The sequence below is a fragment of the Protobothrops mucrosquamatus genome, unplaced genomic scaffold (assembly GCF_001527695.2).
Source record: "Protobothrops mucrosquamatus isolate PMUCROS unplaced genomic scaffold, P.Mucros_1.0 scaffold1903, whole genome shotgun sequence".
Taxonomy (NCBI): Eukaryota; Metazoa; Chordata; class Lepidosauria; order Squamata; family Viperidae; genus Protobothrops; species Protobothrops mucrosquamatus.
In genome coordinates, this window is record NW_015388027.1 from 71,150 (window position 1) to 91,694 (window position 20,545).

Genomic DNA, 20,545 nt, shown 5'->3' on the forward strand with positions numbered 1-20,545 from the left:
ATTGGATTCCCCCTTATCTTAAAAAAAAGATAATATTAAAACAATAAAAGTTGTTAAACTTCCTGGTTCAGGTGATTATCCCACTGTGTGGTATAAGACAGAAGTCAGTATGGGAGGTTTTGTCTCAGTATTATTGGAGATCTATTATGGTGTCCTTTAAAGCTAATCTCTAACCTCTTTCCATGAGACTTATACAGTATAACTGTTGTTGTATATCACATAGAGTTGTATTTAATGAGATGGCAGCTATATAAATGTGCTAAATAGATAACTGTGAGTTTGAAGACTGGTAACAGTACTACTGATTTTTGTGTGTGTTTGATCTCAAAACTTTGACAGGCCCATGTGGCTCATGTCTTAGTCATCTCTCAGTTGGATTACTGTAAGGCACTCTACATGGAACTGCTCAGTGGTGGGATTCAAATACGTGAACAACCGGTTCTCTGTGTGGATGCCGCTTCTGGAAGTCCATTCTGGGCATGGGCAACAAAAAATTAGCTGCCAAAGTGGTGCGAACTGGCTGAATCCCATCACTGGAACTGCTCTTGAAAACCTTTGGGAAGGTTTTCCGAATGGAGCCATGCACACAATTCTGAGTGCCTCACAGTTTGCCTGAATTATACTACTGTTATGTGAGCTGCAAGAATATCAAGAATATCTGCCTGTCTCACTAGAATAGACAAGAATATTTCCAAATCCCTTTCCTTAAATGCTGTCATCTGATGGGACCTTGGAGGCATGCCTCCTCTCTAGTTGCATCAGCCCTTTAGAATACTTTCCACTTGAGAAAAGGATAGTGGTGATCATCTGACTCTTACTTCAAACATTGGGCTAGGATAGGGGTTGAATCAGAAGGTTAAAAGGTTGATTGGTTTGGCACCTAGTGGGAGAGATTATTATTTATTACTATTATTGTCTTTATTGATTGTTATGAGTCACCCAGGATTACTATTTGAAATAGTAAGCTATATAAGTTTTTTAAATATCATTTTTTTTAAAAAAGTATCCTTGGTCATCAACCCATAATTCTTCCAAGACTCACTTCTATTTCCCTTATCTACTGCCTTTCCATTCTTCCACGTCTTTCTAGCCATGCCAAACATGATTTCCTCTACTTCTCTCAACTTTGCCAAAAGTAATTAAAAATATTACATTTTGGTGAGCAAATGACTAATAGTGAAAGATTGAAAGACAAGTACATTTACATATAATTGCCAGTGAAAACATCAGGACTGATTCCCAGGGAGTGAATAAACTGTCCAAATTGGGCAAAATTGCTCCACTAAAGATAATTAAAAGGAACATGACAATTCCATTGCTCTTAGATGGATAAAACAACACAAACAAATCTAAGCATCCAGGGGTAATATAGTGGAGTCCTGCAGCTTTCTAATTATAAATATGTTATGACATATTACAGTCTTTGAGAATTATTCTGTGTCCTGATCAAGAATTACATTTTTCAGCAGCGATATCAAGGAATCAAATTAAGATTATTTTCATTGTCTGTATTAAACTATGTGAGAGTTGACAATAGTAAGACTGATATTTTGTTGAAACAAATTTACAATGACTTTGTGTTATCATGCAAAGATCTGTTAATAATGATTACACATACTTCCCAAGCCATAATTTATGATGCAAATAGGTCTATATTTCCTCTTGAGGGAATGATACAATCAAAGTTTTATACTCAAAGGAAATGTCTATGCATCAATAAAATATGTACAATTTATTTTTCGTATACCAGTTTTGAACAGAAAGATATTTTATAACTCCTTCCTCTCCAAGGAGTTGGGTAAGAGTTAAAAAAGGAGAGACTTGTTTCATGAATATAACAGAATCGGATTTTCTGTTGCATTTTATTTCTGAAGCCGATTACCCCAAACAACTAATCAAATTGACAAATGATATGGTAGATTAAATTTTTGATTAGTGCTTGTTCAGCACTAATGAGCATCTAGCATAATTACCATAGAGCTGTTATCCATTCAAGCCCCTGGATAATAAGCACTAGGACTGTATACGGCATTTGGCTCTACTACAAACATCAGCAACATTTTAATCTGTAAAGGAATACTGAAACACAAGCGTTAGGCAGAGCAGAAATAATACACAGTTTATGCATCTTTATTTACTTTCTAATAAGTCATTTGTAAATGTGAGAGGATGTGTGCTCTCACTTATTACCTGTCATATTTAGAAATAAGTCTAATGTAAGCTACTGCTCTTCTTTGAGGAAAAAGAAGTGATAGATTGTATTTGTTTTAGTTAGGTGAAAGGGAACATTTCTGTACCATTTGTTAAAAGCTAAATAATTGGTTCATCTTCTATGTTTGCATTGATACAAGCTTTGAGTTTTGCTTAGAACAACAAAATACCACACTTATCATATGTTCAAGCTTAAGCAGTTTAATTGACTTTAATATGACCATACTATTTGTGTGCCCATAGATTTAATACTTTTTAAGTTCCTCTGTAGGTCTTTTACCACTGACTGTGACCAAAGAAGGAATCAGATTTTTCTCTCCTCTATATATTAAAGATACCTGAATACTTTTATTTGACAAACTTTTATAATATAAAGGAGTGAATGATTTAAAACAAGTTCGACTATCTACAAATCACTGTCTTATGAGCTAAATAAATCCACCATCAATGTAACTTGATTATATTAGAATTTAATTTCTTAATATGATAGGAAACTGATGATTTCACTGTTTTGCTTAGTTGTAAAACTTTATTTCCTACATATGTCACATATACAACTTGGAGTCACACATTGGTATCTATGTAATTCTTTGAGATTTTGACAATATCCTTGCTAAATTTCAAAGCTGTGAAATATATTTTATCATTTATTCCTATTAGTAATGAATTTTTAAAACAAATTGTTCTCAGTGCTATGAAACAGACTTGTTTAAGATTTTATAACTATAAAATATTGGAATAAATCTGCCTTTTTATACATTTGGAATACAGACTGCTTCTGTATAGTTATTAACAAAACTTCAAAGCCATGCCTATGAAGTCACACCAAACTCAGATATTACTTTTATTTCAATATTGTCATATTTACTTGAAAAGTTGACCCTGAATTTAAGTCACACCCAAAAGAGTAAACAACAGTTATAAACAATGACAATATCCTCTGTAATGTCCAGCTTTTCTGTCAATCTGTGCTGAAAACAATTCCAGCTGATGTCCTTGCCCACCTAGTAGATTGTGAGTATTTGTATCCATACATGTACATGCACATATATGCCTTCCAGAAATAGTCTACAGAAATTCTTAATCATTCAGGTCATGGTTGTCACAAAAGTGCTTTTTCCAAAAAGTAACTGGACTTTCTTGGTATTTTTCTTTCAAATGTTTCACTTCTCATCCAAGAGGCTTCTTCAGGCATTTTCAGAGGGAAAAAAAACACAAGAAAATCCAGATACCTTTTGGAAAAACCATCTTTGGGAATTCCAGAAATACATTCCAAGGACAAGATTGATATAAAAAGAGAAAGTTATTAATATGAGCCTGAATTAATGAACAAAGGACTATTCATTGAATGATCATAATCTATCCTATTGATCCAGCATGAGTTGATATAGAGCTGTTTTTCAATGTCCCACTCTAGAGCTAAAAGAGAATGATCAAGTGGCTTCTGTTTCTATGGGAGGTCTAGAACTACGTTCTCATATAAATAAAAATATAATTCCCTCACTCCTATTTCAGCACCTTAACTATTTGCAATACTAATTAACATTGCCTTTTTTCACCCAAACACCCAAACCATGGAATACATGCTCCTATTCCCCTCTCTCCTTCCAAGAAAAGCAGGAGAAAAAAAAACCTGAAGAAAAATATGTGATGGTGATTGGGATAACTACACTGGTGAGGAAGGAAACAAAATGAGTAAAAAAATTGGATAAGGACAAGATGAGAGGAACAGCAACAGATAGGGAAGGAAAGAAATGAAGGACAAGGTTCTCTTCAGATGTTACAGAAACAGTTTATTTGACAAGGGTAATGTTCAAAGATAATCAGCTTTTACAACACTGATGTCTGTAGTCACATGTATTTTTCTTTTTCATTTCTTTCTCTGCAATATCTTCTTAAACTGTTTCAGTGAATAGAAAGCAATCTGCTCCCGTAATGATTCAGATATTTTGGGGGGGGGATGGGGGAATGTTTTTCTCTCAGTACAAATTGTGATTTTTAAAACTTTTTATTAATATTATTTTGTCAATTTATCTATTTACTTTATGCATACATAATGAACAAAACTATGTATAAGCTTTTAAAAAAACCAAAGTGTTTTATTCTCACCTATTAACAAAACAAAGTTGGCATTTTAGGTAGTGGAATTTGATATTAGAAAAGGTAGCAAATTTTAGTACACACCAACCAAGATAGTAACGCTGCAAAAAAAAAAAGAAGAAGAAGAAGAAGAAAAGAAAAGAAAAAAAAGTCAGGGGAGCAAGATGTAAGAATAGACTGGAACGTGAGCAAAGACAAAGCTGGGAATATCAGATGGGAATATCCAAAACATGACATAAAATTAGAAACTAACAGACTACAGAACAAAATGAAAAAAAAAGAATAATCTTATTTTTGTTAGTTATTATTTCATAATTCCCAAAGGAACAGACACAAAATTATATCCCAAACTGCTTAGTTACTGCCTTATAGCTGAATTTTAATTGACATTTTAATTTAGTAGTAAAGTAGTAAATTTAATTTAGTAGTAAAGTAGTAATAGCAGGATCTTTTATCTCAACTTTGTATATCAAGTTGACAGATTCTTAGTGCTGGTTTTAAATAATATTAATATTAAAATGAAACTAGGTGTAACTTAAACACAAAATAAAAGCATTATCTTACTTTTATTGCAGTTTAACAATGTCTATCTTTCTCCCAAGTTGTTTGTAAAAAATGTTGCCATAATAATAATGATAAAAAAAATCGTCATCCTTTTAGAATTATATGAGAAAGAGGAAGAAAAAGAGAAAGGAAGGGTTGTGAAAAAAAACATTTGTTAGTATGGTAAGCTTATTTTATAGAAATAATAATAATTTCAATATTTTTGATAGTTTTCATTAAGAACCAAATGAGTAGATGATTTTGTATACCCAAATAATATGCATTACAACAACAAAGTCCAGGTTTCTTCACTTAGGTCTTAAATGTGTAAATTTAATGATACACATTCTTTTGAGAACATGGAACAATTGTTTTTTGAAATATATTGCATTCATATAGCAGTCATGGTAATAAAACTTTACTATTAGTTGCACCCTTACAAACAACATGCATTTCTCACATATAATTTGTCAAATAAACATGGTTTAAGCACAGCAATATTTTTCCCTCACATATTTCAGTATCAATGTCTGACATGTTTTCTTTTTATATATAAGAACATTCACTGCACTTTGTTGACATAGAGGCTTTCCTCTGATATATGTAATAACTTGGGAGAATTAGAGTTTTATCATAATCTTGGCACTGAAAGAGACAACACAATAGCTCAAGTGTTATTTTATTTTTTGAACAATGCAAGTATAAACCTATATTTGACTGAGCACATATTTTGGATCTTAGTTTAATATCTTCATAACAAAATTGAACACACAATTTTCTTTCTCTACCAGATTTTTGAGACTTAAGTACAAAAACAAACACAAAGGTACCTGCTTCTTTTAGTTGAACATTTTCAAAGCTGACACTTTCTTACCTTGAACCAAAATAGCAATTGCTTGTTGTTTATGTAAGTTCTTTGATCCTTCAAGTGCAATGGAAATTCCATTAAGAATATCCAACCTAAGTTTCCTATGCAATCTCAGTGTCTTATTTTTTTGTGTGTAAAATGCAATAAAGGGTAGAGTGAGGCATGTAGACATTTTATTAACTTTTCTTTTAATAAATGTAAGAAGATTGAGAGTCATAAAAACATCTTAAAAATAGATGTCTTTGAAGTTATAATCTTTTCAATCATAAAACTATGTGAAATGCTGTAACCGCATCTCTTCAGAAGAACTATACATGCAGTTTTACTAATTATGAAATCCTGTACAAATAAGGTTATAGGGCTTAGGAATCCATCTAAGTAGCACAGAATTAAAACCTAGAATGTATAGATTATCATTACATGAAGAATGTGTGTTTATATCCAATTAATTTTTAATGGAATCAAATCAATTTAAATTAAGACTATATTCTTTAGTTCATCAATGCAACTTTTTTGCATTTTAAGCTCACACCAATATAGGAAGAACAAACTTAGATCCACTAGATATTGTTTCAAATGCAGTTTGACAAGCAATTGAATTTTCAGGAAAGCCTAATTGAGACTAAAGTATTTAAATTATTTTAAATTCAGATGAAGTAATTCATAGAAGAAGAAACAAACAATCTCCTGCTGAAAGTATACTTACCTTTGACTTTTCTTAAAATAATAAGAATTGAGGGCAATGCACAGATACTGCCTAGAGTTTCTGGGGATTCAGCAGAGCAAAAATTTAATAAAAATAAAATAAAAAGTTATTGGACAGGAAACCTAAATAATCAAGCTATGCAAAATATATTAGTTTCTATGCAGGCTGTTAAAAGGCACGTTTTATATTTGTAGAAAGATCAAAACACTCATAAAAAGATATTTTAAGCATACTAGCTTTACCTCTACTAAATCAGTAGCCTAATTTTGTACCCCTGCTGATAGAAAGTTGCAGAAACAAATTTGTTCCTGTTCATTTTTGGTAAAAAAAAAACACAAATGGTTTGAAGACCTATTCAGAGCTCTTTCTGACCATATCAGTGAAGATATTTATCCCCTTCCAAAGCTAGCATGGTTCCAGCTCCTATCTTAATCAAGTGTCGCATTGCGGCATATAACATACTCCTAATGTTATCTCTATAACCTGAACACGACCACTAGGGGTCTTGAATGGCAGAGAATGAAGATCTAAAATATGTAGTAGCTATCTAATACAATCAATACGAAGACAGGGAAAATACCTTTCGATTGTATCTTTTTCTTGTTACAACTATGAGAAGAAGCCCACTCTAGAGAAGTGCTGCGAGATGTCAGGAGAATAACTCTCATTGACTTTTGCAAAGGAAGAAAGGAAATGATCTTGTTGTCCCCATAATCAAATATTTTAGAAATGAAAGTTACTTCTCCAAATCTTTGCCATTTATTAACATGGAAGGAAGAGTGAATATAACTTACACCCAGGCATTTGAAGATGCTTTTGATTCAGAGTAAGTAGATAAAAATGTAGATGTAGCTAGTGAGTCTCTATTAAAAAGCCAATGGTATTAAGATAACAATGTTTGCATTAAAATATATATTTAGAAATCAAACTGCCATGAGTGTTGGGAATACATGCAAGCTTCACAAATTGCTAACTAATGGTGGGTAAAATATTTCAAATATTAAAGGAGTTAATTCAAACCTATCTCTATTCTCAATCTTTCAGTTCATTCTGCAGATCCCTGTTATTTATATAGTCTCCAAAAAGTGATTCATTTAAGAAGCAAACTTATTTTAATCTCCATCACCATATATCCAATATATCTAAAAGATTGTTCTATACCTCCAGAACAAAACGTCATAAAGCTTCTTGCAAAAACTGAACCAATCAAATTACTTGAACTCAACATGGCATCTGAACATGGATTCCCCATAGTCAACCTTACCCACAGCAGGATACTTTGGCCTTGACCCTCTAAAGAACAATATTTCCATAATAGATTATCAAACCTACAATGTTAAAGTCAAAATGTAGTTTAGTTCTTTTCCAAAAATATAGTTTTTAAATTAACTTTTCCTTAAGTTGTCAGCCCCAGTAGAAGAAATCTTTTCCAGATCTTTATCTGGCAATAGTTAGTTTACATTCTTAACCACTAAATAATATATCACAAAACTAAAAAGTGGAAATATAAATGTTGAATACTTACTGTGTTCCATTAGTGTTATGTTCCCCAAAAAAGATGTAGAGAAAAGCATAAATAAATAAGAGTTAATCTAACAATACTGCTCCCTCTCTAGTAATAATCTCAAAATATGAAAATAAGCTAAATATGATTTGTCATGGATTTGATAAAGAAAGCTGGTTTAGCTTTAGAATACACTTTCTTAATGGATGTAACATCACTAAAGGAAGACTGTCCCATAAACTCAAATCTAAAAGTAATAAGTGCCTCACCTGAGTGCTTGCAATGCCAATGCAGGAGAAGTGGTAAGAGATGGATCTTAAGATAACACAAACCCACCTGAATTACCCCAAGACACAAATAGGCAGTTTCCGCAGTTGGCGAGGAGATAAAATAAGCTCCCCTCCTCTAACCCCGCCCAGCAGGCTGGCAAACTCATTTTGGTTTGGCAGAAGCTGAGTGGTCTTCAAAGATGGTGTCATAGGGACCGCATTGCGGCAGTTCATGCACTACCGCATGGCCAAATGCAAATATGGAACTGATTGATGCAAGTACTTTACCAAAAATGATGAAAAACAGACCTGGTAAATAATGCCACTCACATCCTAAGAGACTAGAAGGCAGAAATACTTCCTGTTGGGAACTCTAAGGACATGGTGGGATAATCTTCTCTATGAAAGGTCTTCCACTGTAGTCTTGTTTCTACTTGCTTACACATTGAAGCTATATATTTTACTTATTTATTTATATCCCAATTACTTTTTGGAGGCAAACAAATTATCCAGATTTTTAACCTTGAGTAAAGTAATAGTGTTAAATCCTTATTATAAGTAAAGCTGCTTGGCAAGTTATAAAATAAACAATAGGCAATCTACAGAAGATAGTATTCTATGACATAAATTAATTAATGAATATGAACATGACCAGAGAAATCAGTGGCCATTGTTTGAAACATGTCCACGCCTTCTAGATTTTTTTATTATTATTATTATTATTATTATTATTATTATTATTATTATTATTATTATTATTATTATTATTATTATTATTATTATTATTATTATTAGTAGTAGTAGTAGTAGTAGTAGTAGTAGTAGTGGCCTTTCTCATTTTCATTGGATTTTGGGTCATTTCATTACTAATAAAGAAGGAAAATTTCATGGGAAAGGAATTTTTGATGGAATAAATTCATCAAGGAATTTAAATATCCAATAATAGAGGTCTGGTACTGCAGTGTACTGTTACCTAGAAGCCTAAAAATCAGCCCATAATATTTCATGCAAACTACACTATGCTGAAAATTTTAAAAACTATAAGAATGAAAATAATTGCCATTATACTGAGGGCACTTTACCTGACAACGTTTTTAGTTCCCAATAGCATAACAATTTCATTATATCCACTATATTTCTTTAGACATTGAAAAATAAATTTTTAAAAGACCACATGGCATTTTGAAAGCAGAAGCACATATGGTTGCTGATTAAGGGTCCAACCATTAGCTCCGGAGAAGCAGACTGCCTCACTAAGGGTCAAAAATTCAATTACTTAATGAATGGTTGTATTTTAACACTTGAAATATTTAGATTTTATTCATGCATCAAAATGTACTGGCCTTTGCTCATGTTGATGCTTAAATATAATCTATATTTAGTTTTTTAAATGAATGACTAATGTTCATTGGAATGGTTATATCAAAAATCATTATACATTGACATTGTGATCGCCATCAATAAAACTGTTATACTTTGCATTGAGGGCATTTGATTGCCACAATTTACAATTTTACAGTGACAATTGAAGGAAGTAGAGGAAAACATTCTACGGACAGATACTGTAAAAACTAGAGATAATTCCTAACTATTTGAGGCACTTTAAAGTAAATCCAAACTATTTGTTCCATGGAAAACGGAATTTGACATATTTACCCAACTTCTTCAATTTCTTTTTAAAAATCTTAGATTAGAAATTTAAAAAAAGAAATGAGAAAGATGACTATATCTGACCTCCAGAAGACATGCTTTGGTAAAATATGACAATATGTTTCAGATACCTGAAAGAATGCCATATAAAAGGAGTAAATACCTAGTCTCTGTCATCTACAAATATGGAATACTGAATAATAAATATGAATTACAGGAAGGCTGATTTCGATCAAATGCTAGAGAAAATATCTTAATAATAAACTAAGTTTGGGTGTAAAACAATTACCCTGAAAATGGATTCATTTCTTCACTACATGTGCCTCAGAAGCCTAAGCAAGGGTTGGATTGCAATGTCTAAATAGCTCATCCCAATTGTATGGTTCTGTGAATAGGGCATTTCATCTATTTATCTGTCTGTCTTTCTGTCTGGCCATCTAAATTCTCATTGCTTGCTGAACATGTACATGACATGTACATTAATGCCAGAGTTTTATCAAACGGCTCATCATTATAATTTTAAAATTATAATAAATAATTTTGAAAAACAGTGCATACTAAATCATTCATAGCATCAAGAAAGTTAGAGATATTCGTTTGTAGGGGGTGAAGAGCAACTACCACTAGGACCTTTGGGGATTTTTCAGATGCATTAATTAAGTCTAAATTAAGCCAGTCCATCATATTTTTTTCGCTGCTAGCAGACAATACAAAATCTATCACCTTGATAGTATCTGGCAGCTGGTTTTTTTTTTGTTTTTTTTTTGCTGCTATATAGTCAGGAAATAATTTCTGTAAGGAAATTCTGATAGATAAAACAGGATCTTCCTAAATAAAACAGAATTCTTGGATATTTATAAGTGTATGGGCCCTTCTACATTAGGTTTCTATGCATATTTAGAAGAGCTCTTTCTTCTAAACTGATCTTCTGACTTTACTGTGGTTTCTAATATGTTTAATCTGATTCCAAAAAAAGGAAATTGAAGCTGCTAGCTGGATGTTTTTCCAGCACATTAGTCCTTTACTACAATGATCTACAATAGGACAGGGACTGATAAGGAAAATTAGTGGGTATATTGATGCAGTTTTCTCCTGGAACATCTCCAGATAGTTAGTGAGGGGTTTTTTTTTTTTTAAAGGAACTAGCCATCTTCGCACAAATCACTTGGAACATGTCTTCAAAACAATCTGCCAAAAGCAGGTGTGACTTTTGATCTGCTTCCAAGCAAAAAAAAAAAAATAGACTGGGAGTTAGGAAATCGGATTTTTCTTCATTTGTCCTGATTTTAAATGAAACAAATCACTACAGCCACTGTAATTCATTTCCACCTCAACAATGTGAAAATTCAATATACCAAACTTAATAAAATGAATTAATTCCACATAAAATAATGCCAATTATGCATTCATGTTTCAAACATATTCCTTATTATATTTGTGCTAAGTGTGAATTATATCTAAACAGAGAATTTTTAAAAACAACCGCTGTATCCAATATCAGTTCAAGACAGACTCTAAAGCCTTATATAAACAGAGAAGAAGCTCTTCATTAAATATGCTGCTTTTATAGTGACAGTTATGAATGCAACTCACACAATCCACATTTAATTCTAATTGCCTAAACTGATGATACTTGTTGGCAAAATAGAATAACAAATCACATCCTTTTGCCATTCACTGATATTCATTAAGCAATGACGCCTCATTTATTTAGAATTATGTCATGATTTTAAACACCACATCTAATTAGATACAAATAAATACATAACTCACAAAACAACAGGTTGTTGAATAAAATAATTTAAAGCCCCTGTTCTTGGTAATGAAGAAAACAATTTTAATTAACAAATAGAAGTAATGTATATTATGCCTCACAATTCAAGTTACAGGTGTAAAGGTAATCTGAAAGGTTGCTGTGCCAGTACTATTTCTACAAAGGAATGTCAAAGATCACAAAATGAGAAGTGGTACTTCTTAAAGAGGAACAAGCGGAGGAAATATATTACCATCTGTAACGCCAAGTCATTTCTCCTTTCTTAATTTTAATTTTAGAGTAGGGGATACTTCATGACTATCAACTATATTTCATGTGCAGGACCTAATGTATAAATAAGCTATTCATGGGAATAGAACAATGCATGTGTCCCTATGGATTTTCTTATTGGTAACAAAATGTACAAAATATGATGCTTTTATAAGCTGCTAGTTAAAATACAACTCAATTCACAGAAAAGATGTACATTTTCCCCTAAATAGGGCTTTTAACTTATGATAATTGCTCATATTTAAATTTAATTTCCTAGGAAAGGATCAAGGAAAATCTTATTAAGGCATTTATCTGGTACTGAAAGGCTAAAATGCCATGAAAGTGACAATTCTTTATATTTATTTCAAATGTGTTTTTTTTCAATAAAGACACTCCATGGAAAGCCACCCATTATGTAAGTATCCCTGACTGATAGATGCTGAGCTAATTGTAAATGTATTGAAGAATTCAACTGGACTCCCAACAGTGAGAATTCAAAGAGATTTAATAACTAAAAGGAATATCTTGAGAGGTGTGCACTTTAGTGTACAAAGGTATAAGCACATACAAATAGCAAGATTCTGACTTGATTATAGGAGAAATTCCTTCACCCCTGGCCACTTTTCAGTAGCCACCTGCCTTACGTATTCTGGATAAAGTACTGTGTTCTAAACAGTATCAGATTTTCACCATTGCAGTATAATAAAGTAGAAGGGGCTGCTACTGAAAAGAATATTATCCTTCTATGCATGCACTGGTAGTGTTGAATAAATTAAAATTATTTTGTTTAACTTAACATTTTAAATTAAAAAATTAAATATAAAATATGCAAGATTTGAATTTCTTTCCCTGCCTTGGGGACTACTGATTACTGACATGTCTATGTTCTACTTCTTCACCCGCCCTCAAAAATAGTTTGCACAAAATAATTCTAAGAACATTGGTTACTCCAGTTCCATTTCTTGGAATGTTATTGAGCATTGTTTCCTATATCAATTGAACTTTCTGTTTCCACAAGGAAGACACAACAGTAAAAATATCAACCACGATTATATAATATATGAAGCAAAGACAACAAATCTGTATCCAAATAATTTATGAGAAGAAGGTTAATGAATAATATAAAGTTGGAAACATTGTTCAGAGAGCTACTCAATTTTAATCCAGTGCTTTATAATGGCAAATAACAAACATGCTCTCTGAAAAAATTGGAAATCCATATACAGATTCTATATTAATAATAAAATGGATGTTTGTCAAATATAAATGAATGATGCAGACTATGAAATTACTTTTTTGCCATAAATCTTAAATATTGGAAGAAAAGTCTCCATTGGTATTATGAATGTATATTTGATAAAAGGAAAGACTTATAACTCAAATTATAGGAACGTGAAGTATCTTACATAAAATTGTTATGTGAATTATTCATGGAGCTTAACAATCGGCTTCCGTAATTTTCTGATCACTGTTATCAATGGACACTATCACATGAATGAAGAAAATGTTTAGGAAATAAAATTTCATAAGTTTTTCCAGACCGTTTAAGGGCACATAATTGAGACTTTTATTATAAAAGCAGAAATTAGGCTTCCAAATGTTTATACATATATGCGGTGAAAGTTCTTTTGTGACCATCTTCAAGTTTTCATTTGTTTTCTCTTTTTGCCTTTTTAAGACTAAAGAGTGACATTTTGTGAGCATTTTAAAACTTCTCTTTATCAAATTCTGGGTGGCTATATAAACGTTTTACACACACACACACACACACACATTCACACAGCGTACTTATACATATTTCCAAAGGATTGTCTGTGCTTCAGAAATCAAAATCAAATAATAGATGTTTAGCAAGTTTTCAAACACTGAAGTGATTTAAAGGAAAGATATCAAGAGAATTAAAAATATTGTCAGTAATGAAATACATTTTTATACTAAATATCTTGCAGCGCAAAAGAAAAATATTCCCAATTAAATAGCCAAAATAAATAAATAAAAATAAAGCATGAGAGCTAGATGGATCTTTCAACAAGAGGTTCATTTGTTCATCAAATACTAATGTTTCATAGAAACTGGCTACTCTACTAATATTAAATGCCAAAGTATTAGCACGATGGATTGGTGCTCTTCCCTCCATCAAATAAATAATAAGACAACACATCCCTAATTCAAACTAAGGTTGTCAGCAGGTGGCAGCACTTATCTGGCCTTGTCTAGACTCAGAAGTTTAGTAAGGTTGGGCCTAGTTTTCCATTCAAAGGGGGACCGCCAAGGAATACCACAGCATTACCCATACAGGAAAGGAAAGCATGCGAGAATGAAGTAATGGCAAAGCACTCCATATTACTGCCATGGAACTGCATAATTGTATGCAGGGCTTTTTTTGTCATAGAACGCCCAGAACGGAGTTCCGGCACCTTTTTTGGATGGAACCTTGTAGGATAGGCAAGGCGGGTTGTATAACGTGTGTGAGCTCCGGCACCTTTTTTTTTTTTTTTTTTTTACAAAAAAAGCACTGATTGTATCTATGTTGCCACCAGCATTTGAGCTCAACGAGAAAGTCTTGACTTTGCTTACAGTAAATAGCAACATGTTATACGCCGTCTCTTGCTTCCAAAACTTATTCCCACTTATTCCTTTCTTCTATCATATTCAATGACAGAAGAAAGGAAATGGGCATGACTTTCAGATAAGGGGAAGTGGAATAAATTCATGAAGAACACTTCCAGATGTTAATAGGGTACCTGTTTGTGTGTGACCAATAAAAAGCCAGTTTGCAAGCTAATATTACAAACATCTATCATCAACAGCTTTAGGTAACTACAACGTCCATCAGGTCTCTTACCTTGGTAAGACTTAATTTCATTGACTCTTTGCTGTACTTGAAACAGCATATGTTTTAAAAGGCAAAAAAGTTTTGAGAACATTTGTTGGCATGCAAAATAAAATTGCATATTTACAGAATATAACTGTTTGAGATTTTAGTTCAACATATCAGAAAAGGAAGATTTTCTCCTGGGCATCTTAAAACCTCTAATTTATGACAATTACACCTAGCATCTTTCACCATCAAACACTTTTGATTCATTAAAAATAGTTAAGAACATGTTATCATCAAGCCCAAACAATATTTGCTCAAATAATCCATCTATATAAAGCACTATTATCTTGTTTTTTTTTATAATGCATTATTCCCTTTGTAAAAAGATTTTCTGAATTAAAATGCTGAAAAAGCCTTTCACAAATAGCCTTAATTTATAACTTAGGTTTGTAACAATTTGTCCTAGTGCAAATAAATTGTTTGAGAATACCAAGCCTCTAACTTAAACTACAGATGTTTAAACAGAGGCATGAAGTTGCTAATATGCTCACAGTCTTTACAATAGGATGTTCTCCTAGCCATTGTGTTGCACTTCCATGCCTTTCTCTATGTTGGGCAATTATGCTCTCTCCTAAGTCAATTGTAAACTGTTTCCAAAATTGTGCCAGTCAAACCTGTTAGGCATCCTTTGCTAAGGTTTTAGCTTTTAGTGTAGAAAACACCAGGTCCTACAGAAACATTACATCCCATCTGTTCAACATAAAAAGCAGCATAGCTTTTCATCTCTGCTCTTTAGGACCATAAGAACCCAAATCTTCTTTTATGGTTTAATTAACAATAACCTTAAACCAGTGGGTGACAAATTTATGTTTGCTGGCTGTGCACTTTAGCCAAAAGGCGGAGGCTGGGGGGGAGGAATAATGTGGGTAACCCAGAGAAAAGACACAAAAATAAAAGCATTGCAACGCATGCACACTCAAACATGCATGGCTCTGCGTGTGCATGCACGCACACACACGTCCACACACCCAGAGACAAGGAGAAAGTCAACTCACAGAATCTCCAAGTCACGGAGGGCTCGGAAAGCTCCATCTTCAATGCAGCTGATCTGATTGTTGTCCAGTTGCCTGCAGGAAGGAAGGAAGGAAGGGAAAGGATGAAGGCTTGCCTGGTAACCACGCTGCCTTGGAGCACCATGTCCTCAGCTTCCCTGTCACCAAGGTGTCCCTCCACCCCTCTGCAGTCTTTGCTTGTCACCGGGCAAAAGCTTGCTGGTAGCCTGCCACGCTGCTCTGTCTCTTCTCACTGACTCTCTAAAAGAGCTGCATACTACAGCACACTGAAGCCTGTCAGGTCTCAGTAAATATTAATTGTGCTTTTCCCCCCCTCTAAGGCAGAAGGGAATAATTTCATTACATTAGGACATCCAATCCATTATGAGCTTTTACCGTCATGTCACTGAAACAATTTCATTAAGCTAAAGGCCTGTAAATCATTGGAGGTCACTGTGCTGCCCCCATGACCTCCCAGAATGCTGCTTTTCTCCTTTTACTGGAAGTTGTAGTTCTCCATCCTAAGAGTACTAAATCTCAAGCCTTTATCTGTCCAGGGTGCACAGGGAATATACCCATTCCAAATTAGCCTCTGCTAATCTAATTGTATAGTCTTTTTATTATTATAAGCATCAAATGTCTGTGGTGGTTCGATGCTCGCTTGCATTGTTGCTGGCCCCATCTGGAAGGCCTCACTATTGACACATTTCTAACCAGCATGAGCAGGAGCGATCTAATCATCAAATCAAATGTCAGGGTAGACACACTTGGAGCTAATCAGTTACTCTGGGCATAACGGAGTAGACCTGTTCAAATATAAGCAAGACCAAATAAGGAAAGAAAGGAGAGCACTCAAATCATCCCTTTCAGAATCAGACCAGGTATTTTTTTTTTTTGTACACAAAAGAACACAGTGGTTGGACCTAGATTTAGACCATGCCCAGCCATTTCTGATCACAGATGTGCACTGCCCATTGAAGAATAATTCTTTATTAGACTGACTTTTCATGAATTGCTTTGGGACATATTTAACTGTAAACATGATCTTATTGAGAAAGAGTATATTTTTAAAATACTGCATTTTATTTCTAGAGCTATTTTATTGCTTTAATTTGCTTATGCATATTTTCTTGTATGATTTGTGGAGTCAAAACCCGATACCCACCTCTCCCTGGGGAAATAAATACATAAATGTATTCCCAGTTGCACACTTCAGGTACTGCGGAAGTTAAAAGTGCTAAATATGCTGTTTTATAATCAGGCATGCAATAAAATGTTGCATTGTGGACTGCGTTTGCTCAAGATTCTGCAAATCATGCAATTTCTCTATGCATCGTTTTGATGGTTTCTGCATGAATGCTATCATTTTGGCTCTATAAGAATTGATGCATGGAGAATGACTTCAAGCCTTAGTATATTGTATATGACTACATTGCCATTGGAATACTTTGAACTCATTGGAGTCAAAAAGTTTGAATATGCCTACGAAATAAACATAATTAGATCTTATTACCCAAATTAACTACTTTGTATAAAATAAGGTTTTAATAATGTTAATCAGATCAAAGATGATTCAGGCTAAAAAACCTAGAGTTAATTACTAAACAGTTGTAAGCATTGTATCAAAATGCACCGAGTTTGCAAAAATAATAAAATATGCTTAAACTTCATTCAAATCAGATCACACTTTTTTTGGAATACACAGATGCAACTGAGGGCTCTTAATTGGTTGTAAGTTAAAGACAGGCAAAAATACCTAAGAACACCCACAATTGACCTTTTATATGTCCTTAGGAATACTAACAAAATCAAACCATTGTTGAAGGAACAATATCAGGGGAACAGGTAATTATAGAGATAAATTTAGACAGCTTTTAAAATGCCCAAACTTCAGTGCTGGTGGTGGAACTGCTAACACATATTTCAATTCTTGGTCAAATCATTATTTCCATTTTGTTTTTCCTTCTTTGGTGGCTCAGTTTTTGGGAATATACTATTGCTAATTAAATGAGAATAACATGGCTCATTGATGTCTGTTAATTAAATAACCTTCCATAGCCAGAAATCTTGATTTTTTAACTTATATTTGTAATGCAGTTGCTCGGGGGGCCCTATTCACCATGTATTGAAGTTTGCTTATAGCTCTTCTCAGCCTTGTGAAGCTAAACACTTTATAACTCATGACTGATTTCACAATCCTCCTCATACAATAAAGACAATTTAGCAGTATACCTGGGAGAATGCGAGAGCTCATGAAATACAAAAGCAAAACCTTGGCACTTTAGTGCTCCTTGCACGTGACACGCTTTTGTTTTCCGTGCTGTTGTTGTTGTTTTCTTGATAAGAAATTGCTGTTCAGTGCTCATACAGGCACTCTTTATATATATACATCAGTATGTAATGCAGTAGAAGTAGAATATATAATTTTGGCATGAGGGAATGCTATAAGTTACAAGCATAGTGATTCAAGCAGGAATTTATACGTGCCATTTTACTACTTTATGTGACTGCACTGGACTGTATTGTGGGAGTACAATTTTTAAAATAATCAGCTTATTCACACTGTCATAGCTTAACAGTCATAGAAAGAAAACAAGGTGCCAAGATAAGCAAACAAATTGTTCTTTCAAACTGTGCCTATCATAAAATGAAAAGAAATGGATTTATGACCCTAAAATATCATGAGACTCTTAGGCTCACTTCTCCTCCCTGAATCCATGAAGACAAATGTTGAAGAACTGGTTCCATGACATTACTTTCCCTCCATTGAAAATTAACAATACTACCTCTAGACTGAAATATATATAATACAGTTACACAAGCAAAATCCACACAGTTACAAAAGAAACCTGGGAAAAAAACCAATGAGAAATAACATCAGGAGAATAGATTAAGAAGTATAGCAGGTGCCATGCTATTAACCCTATTCTTACAATAAGGAAGGGAAAATCTAGTTTTGACTGTTCCTATGGTGTCCACATATAAATGTACAGTAACATATCCAGATCGGTATGGATATTGTACCTGCCATGTACCCTTCCGCAACAAATATATCCAGATAATTATAAAAAGGTGCTGGAACTCACACATGTCATACAACTCGCCTTGCCTACCCTACAAGGTTCCATCCAAAAAAGGTGCCGGAACTCCGTTCTGGGCGTTCTATGAGAAAAAAAGCCCTGCATACATACATATATATCTATACATACACAAACATACATACATATCTATATATACACACACATACATGTAGGAAGCATGATTTTATAACAACAGAAGTAATAGTCTTGGAACTGACAATAATATTCTTCTTCATTACAGGAAATAGAGATTTTCCATTAAGAGCTAACAAGCAGATCTTATCTTTAGAAGGTGAAGGGGGAAATTGGAAGCAATGGATAGGCCTCAATTTTTTCTCTCAGTTTTTTTAAATCTGAAGGCTAAGAGGCTACAAGATGATCTTGACTTTTGAATTAACATATATAAGGATATTTAGTTGAACCTGCATGAAAATAAAAGTTCAACCTACCCAGCTGCACATATAGATGCAGCTTGCCCTGGAGGATCAATATACAGTATTCTCTCAGGAGAATGCTTAATGAAATTTAAGGCATGCAAGTTTAGAAACAGTGTATTTGAAACAAAAACCTACCCATACACCAGCTGCTTTAAGATTATTTAAAAAAAACACACATGCATGATCCCATACAGAGTTCTTTAAGTTTTTACTTTTGAATTAAGCACAGTTCTTTAAGGATCATTGGAATCAGCTCTGAAGCTATCCTTTGTTGAGATGACAGAAGAGATTAATAATAATAATAATAATAATAATAATAATAATAGTAGTAGTAGTAGTAGTAGTAGTAGTAGTAGTAGTAGTAAAGTTGGAAGGTATTTTTATTAAGTTCATCTAATCCTTAGATGTTCATTTAATTACAACTAAATTAAGAATTTTTTCATCCTCACATTTAATAGTAATAATAATAATAATAATAATAATAATAATAATAATAATAATAATAATAATAATAATAATAATAGTAATAGTAATAGTAATAGTAAAGTTGGAAGGGGTCTTGGAGGTCATCTAGTCCAACCCCCTGCTCAGGCAGGAAACCCTATACCATTTCAGACAAATGGTTGTCCAGTCTCTTCTTAAAAACATCCGGTGTGGAGCATTCACAACTTCTGGAGGCAGGTTGTTCCACTGATTAATTGTTCTAACTGCATCACTTTATTTTTAGGGATGAGAAAAAATTATCTTTTTTTTTGAAGCACAGTAGAGTTTTTGGCATTTTGTTTCCCTACTGGTTGAAGACTTGCCTCAACCTCTTGTAATAACCCATTGCTTGCTTCACCCAACATCATGATATATCTGCATTGCTCTCCAGATATTGAGATAAGTAGCCATAAAAATAATCCACTTTCTGAAAGACTAGGGAGTGGAAATTGAAATCCCTGCCATGCAGGGAAAATGTGAAAGGCCAGTTTGCTCAAGGACAGGAAACTCTCTGTTTCTCGCTCTTTTTCAACACAAAGGGCATGAACAGAGGGGAAGCATTTTCTGTATGCCCTGCTTCTAAACAGATCATCTAGGCTGATTACGTTTTTTCATCGAATTCTGTTTAGCCATTCTTTATGAGAGCAACTTCACACTATGAAAAAGAAAATGCTGGACTTAAGTGTATCCTTGGTCTGATATAGCAGATATATTTCAACATTCTTCAATGATAGTTAGCTTGGAGCTGAATCACAAAGAGCTGGAAATGGTCTGAGTGTTTCCTCCTTTGTTTTG

At 33.4% G+C, this 20,545-nt stretch overlaps 1 protein-coding gene across 1 annotated transcript in view; it reads right to left on the reverse strand.

The window, feature by feature from the left end:
* Positions 1-16,152, reverse strand: part of LOC114923099 (slit homolog 3 protein-like) — a gene marked incomplete at its 3' end in the record, with an annotated part of 86,869 nt that extends 70,717 nt beyond the window's left edge. The window contains exons 1-2 of the mRNA XM_029285585.1: positions 16,115-16,152; positions 15,754-15,825 (exon numbers count right to left, since the gene is read on the reverse strand). Coding sequence (XP_029141418.1) covers positions 15,754-15,825; positions 16,115-16,152 — 110 coding nt within the window. The remainder of the gene's footprint in view (positions 1-15,753; positions 15,826-16,114) is intronic.
* Between the last annotated feature and the right edge of the window lie 4,393 nt (positions 16,153-20,545).